The sequence below is a fragment of the Rhea americana genome, unplaced genomic scaffold (genome assembly GCF_003343005.1).
Source record: "Rhea americana isolate MKP2758 unplaced genomic scaffold, rheAme1 scaffold_36, whole genome shotgun sequence".
Classification (NCBI taxonomy): domain Eukaryota; kingdom Metazoa; phylum Chordata; class Aves; order Rheiformes; family Rheidae; genus Rhea; species Rhea americana.
The window spans coordinates 1,954,512-1,964,778 of record NW_028186490.1 but is presented as its reverse complement, the minus strand read 5'-3'; the positions used below and the strand labels follow the sequence as shown (position 1 = coordinate 1,964,778).

Genomic DNA, 10,267 nt, shown 5'->3' with positions numbered 1-10,267 from the left:
AAAAGCCCCATCACTAGCCTAGCCATGTATTACTAGAAAACTACCAATGATTTATTTGCACTTAATTCCTTCCTAACAAATTATAATGTAAGACATGGCACATAACTTCCATTAGCAAGAATTAAAGACTGGTATCATATTTACTTTGTTGCATTTAAAATTTATTTAACATCCTCACCTGTAGACATTCCATCTTATGAAGCACATAAAAGTTACAGATGTACTGCTAAAAGCAGGCAAACAAGAGAATGATGCAGGAGCTTTTAATTCTGGTTACCATAATTAAACTCTTTGCAGTTTCATTATAAGAATGTTCAATAATATAATTTAAAACTAACAAAAACATCAAAAGAATTCTTACAGTGATGGCAACCAAATCTTCCTGTCAGCTTTCTAAAACATTTCTCACCAGCCATGCCGGTAAGTTAGATTACTAACAGCAAAACAAAAAAGTTACAGGCTAACTTTTTCTGAATAGATTAAAACACACAGCAGAGTTCTGCGTCATTTCATGCCTAAAGGAATATTCTCTATCCTATCTCTTTTAATTCTTCAGAAGGCTTTATACCCAGAAGCAGAAGAAAACTAATATATATACACACATATGTTACATACATATATACATATATATACACACACACACACAAATAAAATAATAATTAAAAAAACTCCATAGCAGCACAAGAAGTTCTAATTCTTGGTGAATAATAGTATTTTCCACTCACTGACAAGAAATCCACAGAAGAACAAAGTAAATCCAAGACAGGTATGTGCATAACCAGCAAATTTTGTAAACTAAACTTAGGACATAAATTAAATCTCAGTTTTGTCAACCTGAAAATATCCATCAAAGATGGATAGGAACAAAATCTGCTCTATCTACATGCATGCATTCTGGTTGATAAGTGAAAAGCAATTAGGTTCCAGAAACTTAAGCAAAGACTGTTTATTTGTTTGCTTCCACTTATTACATGCCCTTGAAATGGTAGACCTAGTTCTCTGGGGCCACATCCAACAGCAGAGATGCTCTGTGTGCGATACGTAGTAAAAGATCGTTACAATGGAGGCAAAGCACCAACCTTTTTGTGTCATTAAAAAGAAAGTAATAAATGAAAAAATGAAAGACAAGATAGAGAAGAACTAGTTAAGACCTAGACATAATTGCAGTTCATAGATGAACTTCAGCTGCAACAAAAAACTCACTTTATTTCCTCCTGTACAAAATCAATTTAACCCTTTTAATCGGGTTACATACTGACATCTCTGCTGTTTAAACATGCCAATCAACTCTCACATACGCTGCATAAACATAGCTGTTAACCAACTTTTGTTTCCCACATGTTCTCTCTTTAGAGCAACAGAACAATTTAAAATTCAGAAACAAGAAGTGGCTGTAGTTTATTAGCTCATATTTTTCTACCTTACTCTATGATATTCTCCAAATGCAGAAGAAAAGAAAGGCCCAGATTATGAGCCATGCTGATAATTTCTTTATTATATCAATTACATTTTCTAAAAGGTCAAATATTCCAAACAAATTAGGTTCCACGCCTACGCCCACTGCACTCATTTTAAGAAAAAATGAATCAAATGCACCTGACCTGTTATCACTAGTGATACACGCAGCACAGGTTCCGGTTGGCTCTTCACTCTGCTCATAGTAATGGGCATCCACATGAGCTTCCTCAGCCTTCTTCTTCAAGATCTCCCCAAATTTATCTTTGCCAATGCATCCAAAGAAAGTTGCAGCTTTGTATGGGCTCTGAATCATCCACTGCAGATTGACAGAAAAAAATAACAGAACCAAAAGTAGTTTGGTAGCATGTCTGATACATTATTTGCCATTTTTTCTCACCATTTGCCGTATTTAATTCTATGCCTACAAAATCACTGTGACATATAAGGATCCTACAGGACACTTCTATGCCAAGGTAGAGAACATGAGGCACCTCAGTTAAGACATGATCAAAGAATAAAAAAATTACCTTAATGATCCTGCAGAATATTTAATAGCTAGCCTAAAACTCACTTAAGTACATGTAACAGATTGTATACCAAATCAAGAAGGTATGAAATACCTTGTAAAAACATATTTAAAGGAGATGCCTGTATACTTGCACTCAGTCAAACTGAGAATGGTATTTTTAAAGGAAACTTGTAGAAAACCAAAAATAAAATAGAGGGAGATAGCAAATATAAGGAAAACAGTATGTTTGAGAATTCTAGAAAGAAACACTGTGCAACATTCACAATATATATACAATAACTAAACAGTACTGAAAATAACCTTTTGTGTCTACCATTTAATTATATGCAAATAAAGGAAATGCTCTGCATTCACACTGTTAAATCACACATGAAAATATCTATCTTCAGCTTTATTGAGAGCAGTTCTGTCACTTGATTTGTAAAGAAAGAGCATAGCTGCATCATGTTGCTAAGGTGCTAGGTTATTTTATAAAGCTTCTCTTTTATTAATACTAAATACATATCATTCAACTGTAAATGTAGCTCTATTTTGTATTAAGTTAAAAAAAGTAGCATTTAGCACCAAAGCAGAATCAGAGTGAACCAAAAAATACACGTGAAGAAACAATCACAGGCCCTAGTTCGCTAGTGATGAGTCAACCAACTGAAGTCATTATAATTCCCCCTAATTACAGCCAGAAAGCTTATCCACTCAATCTGTAGTATGAATTAAAGGCTACATCAATTTACTGCTATGCTAAAACCCTACTTATAATTGTTTCCTAATCAAGATTTAAATAAACGATAATGTCTCCATTACAAATCAGCATTAGTGCTATCTGTGGGTTGTAGAAAGGTCAAGTAACTGAGTTGCAAATACATGCTTAGTCACATCTTCATTATTTTCAGCTCTAGAGGGAAAAAAATTGCTTTAGTCATGCAAAAGTCTTCATTAATAAGGCAAAGGTGGATAAAAGTAGCAAGGTCTCTTTCCTGAAGCAATTTAATACGCATCAAGTTTAAGGTCAAAATGATTATGTTGTCAGGTGGCAGCAGTGTTCAATCTCTCGTTCTTGAAAGGCATACTAGGTATGCTCTGCTGATCTACTCAGTATCATCCTAAATTAGTATAATTTAACCCTATAATAAGTAAGAGATCTATCTATAACACTCTTGTACTTTACATAGAATTCTTTGCAAACTGGTAATTTAGTATTTTTTAGAAGCGGTAGTCTTTTATATTTGGTGGTATGGTTAAGAACAGATTTTTTTTTTTTAACAAGATTAAAGATATTTTGACCTACTGTAAGGAATATGGATCTAGTTTCCACATGGATAAGAACGGACAGATTTGAAGCCCTACATCCTGTGTTGAAAAGCATGCCTTACTCTCACAAACAACAAGAATTAAGAGAGATCATTTGAACACTAGGCACAAAATGCACCTTAGGCTTAAAACATTTTCTCGAATTACATAACTTTTCTATCCTTTATATATAAAGTCTGACAACATTTGGAGCAGTAGTATTTCACATACATTTCTGTGAAAAAAGAATTTCTGTTAAAATATCAGTTTTGGTTATTGGCAGCAACTCAATTTGAATTCAGATGTGATACATACCATAAATAACTGTGACAGTCCTTGCTTTAAATACAAGTCATCTTTCAGAATCAGAAGTCAAGATCTGGAGTTTCCTGAGACAAACCTCTGTAAAATACACAGTGCAGACCACTTCTTCTGTAAGCAGTAGTTCCTCTCATACTGGTGATTATTTTGGGCATGGGCCATATGTGGTACAGAATACTCCCACTGTATAGATACTCTTTCCATTGGAGCATCTGAGCTAAGTTAAGCACTGAGGAAGACGGAAAAGCAGTGTCCCTGTCAAGATCCTTTCCTCGTAGATCCCCAGTTATAAATACTCCCAGCTCCTTCTTGGAATGATCTCTATGTACTCCCATAGCGACGGTAACAAAGTCTTGGTGGTTGAGTAAGAACTCTCAACTGTTCCTCCTATACCTCAGTTAAAAGATTACACATTAGTAAAGGAATAAAGCGGACATTATGTTGTCAGCATGGTGAATGTGAACTACAGAAATGCACCTGTGGCACACCATTAAAGCTGTACCTAACGGAATGAGCCACAACAAAGTTTTCATTTGCTGGAAAAACAAATGAGACAAAATAATGTCTTCAGAGTAGACCTTGAAACACTCTTTTGCATTTGACCCTCGATTGAGTCTACCTTTGAATATCCTGATATGGAAAAACAGGTTTTTATGGACTACTTCATACACCATTCTTATCATTTTTAAACTTTCGGCTGAAGGTGTCTACATGAGAATGAGGGCTCAGTCACCACAGAACAATTATCATCATAAAGTGATAGTGCACTATTATATCCAACCTCAAACGAAGGCCAGTAACAAACTGCAAACATTAATGCCAGGTACAGGACTGTATCAACTGCAAATTCAATTTACAGATTTATGTGGAATAGAAGATTTAATTGAATGAAAAGATTCCAGACAGAAATGGAAAATGACCCAGCTCAGCAGGCACTGGCATAATGAGTTAATTATCGAGGGTTTGACTAGGCAGCGAGGCAGTTATTAACTAACTGTATTGACAGTCTGGTCAGGAGAGGTTGGCATCTGGCCACACCAAGAATCCCCACCATCTCCCAAGGGAGTTTGAGGCTGTTAATGGCCCAAAGACAGAAGTGACAAAAGTAGGAACTTATCATGAAGGAACAAGACAGCCTCAGGAGAGGGAACATTTGAATTTCAATGATACCGCAGAGGAAACCCAACATCTAGAGTGGTTTGTGAAATCTAGTGCTTCTCCATCCTGCAGTTTTCTTCTGTCAATGCAACTTAAGGACAGCAGGTACATGCAAGGACAGGCCCTGACCCTGTCAGTTAGGATAAGCATCCGTGACAGAGGAAGGAGCAAGGCAAACAGAACACCTTTCAGATGTTGAGTTAAGCAGATTACATTTTCTCTATATTTTTACTGTACTCACTCTGGAAAAATCAAATCAAATATTAACACTTCTAACTACTTTTTCCTTGCCCTTATCATAACCCTAGTTTAAAATTAGGCTGATTTCAAAATAAGCATCTATAATCAAATTACCTTATCCCTGCAGGAAAATTATTCCTTAAAATCGAATAGTGAAGCAAATACTTCAAAAGAGGCCAGCACTCTGACCACTCAAGGATATAATAGAGAATGACAGAATGCTTCTCTCCTTAACTTCATGAGACTGATCCGGGGTCACAGAAGTAGGAGTCTCTGTTTAAATGTTTTTTAAGTGATCAGAGTTAACAGGGTGAACTCTCTGGATGCTTTAGCTAATGTTGAAGTGTAAGAACATTTGTTTTCCAGGAAGTAGACAGCAACTGGGGGGGAACAGAGACTTTTCTTGCAAGCTGTCAAAAAGAAAATCTTCCTAATAAATAAAATTTCTAAAGCCTCTGCTGTCACTTTTTAAAAGTGCTTAGAGTTAACTGTCCCATTCATTTGCATCCTCAGATCTGAAAACATGGTTCATCTATCTTCTGCTTTTGTTTGATTAGAAGACACCTTTGGAAACAACCTTTACTCTGAGTTACAGAAGTACTTCTAACACTAGAAAGGACTTGACTGATTATTGAATGGTGTCTTTTGAGAATGATTTTCAGACCAAGATGAGGTCATGGAGCAACTTGGGTGGTCTCTCACACCCAAGGAATCATAGAATGCCCCCTCATACTATGCAAAAACCATCAGTGATCTTACAGAATCAGAAAAAGAAGAAAATTGAGACATTTGATTTTTATTTCCCAAGTATGCTATTTAGCTTGAGAATGCCATGTTTAGAACACAATGTAGAGTCTAGTATCCCACTTCAAAACAGATGATCCCTGTTCAAAGTTCTTCTCTGCTATTTCTGCAAAGTTCACAGTAGAGGAGGACCTCTACTTGAAAAGCAAAACACAGCACAACCGAATACTTGATCTAATTTTCCTCATGGTTTCCAGTTGCAGATAGACTCCCTCTGCAGAAGGAGAATTCACTGCTGCTGGGTCTCAGTATACAGACTCTTAAGATCTAGAAAAGAACACCATACTGATGAAGTTGACGGAAAAAAAAAAATAGCTTTATAGCCCTCACACTAAAACAAAGACTTTTCAGAAATGATGGCATTTTACTCTGACTGCAAGTCCAACAGATACCTGGGCAACAGTGACAGCCACAACCCACAAGGAGGCTGAAGATGATGTTTGGTATCAGTCCCACATTTTTCTCCCTCTGAATTCTTTAGCTCCTGAAATCTTTTTTAAAGCTGTAGCTAGCAGTGCATTTCCACATCTGTCAGTCTCCTTAAACTAACAATGCCGAAGCACACGAAGCTTTGCTTAGACTGACATACCTTCCGTACACAGGAGTTTCAGCTGTATACCTGAATGCTAAATACCTGGGAACTGACAAACACAACAAGAAGCATTATGCCCCTTCACAGTGAAGTGTCTTCAGAACTTGTTAACAGTACCAAATACAGACATTTGAAGTGCATCTGAAGTGCGTTATTTGAAGCTGGACTCTCCTTCGTAAGATCTGTCAAATCTGATCTTATTTTAGATTGCAGCTCATAGAGGAGAGGATTCTAAACACCTAAAATTAGCTACGACTTAACATGTTTGCTAAAATCTAAACAATGCCAGTAACTACTTACGGAGTACTCTTTCTAGAAAATCAGAATAGAAATGTCTTGTTTTTATGCAGTTCTACTTGGAATATCTCTTTTCTTTTTCTATTCTAAAGTTTAGAAAGAGTCTAGATACCTTTCAGAAGGTTTCAGCGCTTTGTTTTAGCCCCAGAACATTTTCCATCATCAATTTTATAAACAGTCTATTAAAAACATTTTAGAAATATTCTAGAATTTTGATGTTAAAAGAAAAATAAATGACATCTCATCTTAGAATACCAGCTAATACAAGCAAAAGTAAGATCAAAAACTGTATCACTATACACATATAAAAAGCATGTAAATGCTGTCAACATGCAAAAACAACCCTAAAGCCCCCCCTTTACTTTCACTGTTCCAAGTGATTGGGCTCCAAGTGATTCCAGGTGATTATTTCTTGTCAGTGGTGTGAAACACCTGAAGCACAACTGGAACTCAATATTCCATTATTACACATACTTTATCATTTCAAATCCCCATCCAGGAATCATTGCTATGGGAAGTATCAAATACAGCATCAAGACGCTGGAAAATTGATGAGATACTACGGCTTTATTCCAGACCCCTTGGAACTTTTTTCTTTTTATCTTTTCACTGATCTGTATATATAGATTGTAAAAGCTATTATCACTTAACGGTCATTTAAGAAAAAAAAATGAAGAGGAAAAAATAAGCTTATCTTTATAAAGACAGGCCTGCAAAAAGGAGCTCAGTGTACTGTACAGTAATTCTTCCACCATCAGCTGAAGCTGCCAAATCTTGCATGAGGAAGTGATATTGTTAAAATGCATGACAACACCCTGAAGCAACTTCCAGTCAAGTGAGATAAAAGTGATAATATTTTTGAAAGAAAAAGACTAGCTATATCCTTGCACTGCGATTAATATCTGCATCTTATCAGAAGTTGGTCCAACATGTACTATCCAAATCCCTGTACAGGGATATCTATTAGCTTTAGTATGGTGCTGCAAGTTGCATTTTCCCATAGCTTTTCAAAATAAGATGTCTATCAAAATGTTAATCATCCAGGAGCAATACTTCATTCACTTCTACATTTAAAAGACACAAAGCTAACAAACTGCCTCTGAACAAAATCCCTAATACAAATACTTGTATTTTCAGTGCAGCTATTCTCGTGTATTACACTTCCTATTCTTCCTCCCTTGCTCTCCAGCTGCTTGCTTATCCACTGTTTTATTTTAGATACTCTTTAGTTTATCAGTTGCTCTCTGTACAAGGAAATACAAGCAAACATTCTCTAATTAAACTGGTAGTAGCCATATTCCAAAGTTTTAATGTGTTCAAAAATAAGTCTCTCTCTTATTTGACCCCTTATAAATTGCCCAAACTAGGATACTAACTTGAATATTCCTTATTCTACCCACTTATCCCATATTTATAATGCAGCTACAGTTCTGCCTCAAAAGCCCGAAGTGCTGCAGACTCTATTCTTAAGTTAAATATATGTTGGTCATATAATCTCTCGGAGATCAAAACCAGAACGTCTCTTGCAAGACCTTACCAGGCACACGACTAAGACTGCAGCTTGGCCCTGCGTTCCTTCCCTCCTTGAAGCACTGAACCTCAAACATCAGCTATGTCCAGTAACAGTAACAATTCTAGCTTTACTTGGGACTCTTCCATAACTGTTTCTGTGTATGCAACTTCCTTTTTTTTAAAAAAAAAAAAAAAAAAAAAAAGAATAAGAAAAAGGAAATTTGCTATTAATAATAAGCTATGCATGAGGTAAGGTTACAGAGTTCCTTTATCTATCAGTAGAAGGACTCAAAGATACTAAAGTTCCTTAATGAACACTATGTGAAGCATGCCAGAGGTAAATACAGAACAAGAAAAAAAAGGCCCTGTTACTCTGTGTGGCTGGAAGCAGAATGTGTTAATGGAAGTATATTAATATAAACATGAAAACTCAAGGTAACAGCTTGGCACAGTAAGACACACTCATTGTACACTGCTGCTAATCATGCCTGAACCTACCCCGCCTCTAAAGAATTATTGCTTACTTCATGGAGATACTAGGAAGACTGATAAGCATTTGAAAAAACGCCTAAAGTTTTACAGCATAAAAAACATTGTACATGTACTTAAGTACTAACCTAGTAGTGAAGATGACTATTGCAAAGTGACATTACAGATATCTCACGTATGGTTTTGCTTATCCATAACCTTAAAACAAACCATCTTTTTTAAAATACATGCATATGTCACTCTCTTGCTAGATGTTGTGCTGTCTCAGTGAGTACACCCACGCTCAGAGCCCCAGCAGAAAATCCAGAAGTGATCTCTTTCACAGAATTCATACAGTGCACACTGTAAACGTCTGTCTATCAACTTCTATCAGCAATGGTATCAAAAACAGATGGCAAAGGTCAAGTCAAAGTTTATTGACAATGATGAACTTTGACAGCCTCTATTAAATTACTTCTTCCTTTAAGGTGTACGTGATCAAAGCAGCAGAGAGATTTTCACTCAGTTCCATAACAAGCTATTTGTTGAGATTGAAACATCTGGTCAATATCTCCTAACACTGCAATTTCATGCACAGTTAGCAATAGGGTACATTTCTTCTCGCCTTCTTACAGGGTCCATAAGGGTGGCACATATGGCTGATCATTTCATTCAAAAAGGATTCAATTCAGGGCATTACATGCAATTGTCTCTACGCTTTAGAGTATTTTAAGTCTACCTACCATCGTTTTCCATCATCACTGCTGTCTGCTCTACTTTTCTGCTATAAAAGCCCACAAATATGACAGAGCACTTAAAGCTTAACAGCTTTTGACTACTGGAGTTAGAAAGCAGTTAAGGCAAGGGAGTCGTTAAAGTGGCACGTCTTCATCTGTTGTCAAAAACTCCCAATACATTAAACTATTTACCACTTAGCAAAGCTCTAGTAATACAGATTGTAGGAGTAATTTTTGGTGTCAAATCAAACCCTTGATTTATGATGCATGCCTGAGTGATTAGAGACCATTTTTTGACTAATTTTTGTTATACATTTTATAAACATAAAATACATTAGATTTCAAGTGGATGTGTGACAATTATAAGAACTTGACAAATGATAATCCTATTTCTGAATCTGAAACAGCAAAAGACATAAAATGCCATCTACCCCAAACGCTGAAAATGCTTCCCTTTAAAATTATGCATCTATGTTGCCACAGCAACAAGTAGTGGATAATCCAAATGTATTTCACCCTTCCTGTTCTGAATCTCAACCTTCATCAAAGGAGAAAGGAGGGTCGGCTGCAAACATGCACATTTAAAAGGATTTTCAGTTACTAATAAATAATTTTTATTTTTTTGTTTAGTACATAGTTGATATTTCAGTCCTACAATGGCTCACTCGAAGTAGTATTTGAATCTTAGAAACACAGGAAAACATCAGGAAATTCTAGGAATTCAGTGACCCTAAACACTCTCAAGCCTAGCATCATGCCGAGGCACTGCAGCAAGGGCATAACAGGGAGGGAGGAAGCAGAGAGGGAGGAGAGGATAGAGGACAGATGGATTTCATGTATCAAGAAAATGTACAATTTCATGTA

At 36.2% G+C, this 10,267-nt stretch overlaps 1 protein-coding gene across 1 annotated transcript in view; it reads right to left on the bottom strand.

Moving 5' to 3' along the window:
• The window catches only part of ADK (adenosine kinase), a 287,852-nt gene that overhangs the window by 159,120 nt on the left and 118,465 nt on the right, over positions 1–10,267 (bottom strand). The window contains exon 4 of the mRNA XM_085312279.1: positions 1,602–1,774. Within this exon, the coding sequence (XP_085168405.1) occupies positions 1,602–1,774 (173 nt within the window). The remainder of the gene's footprint in view (positions 1–1,601; positions 1,775–10,267) is intronic.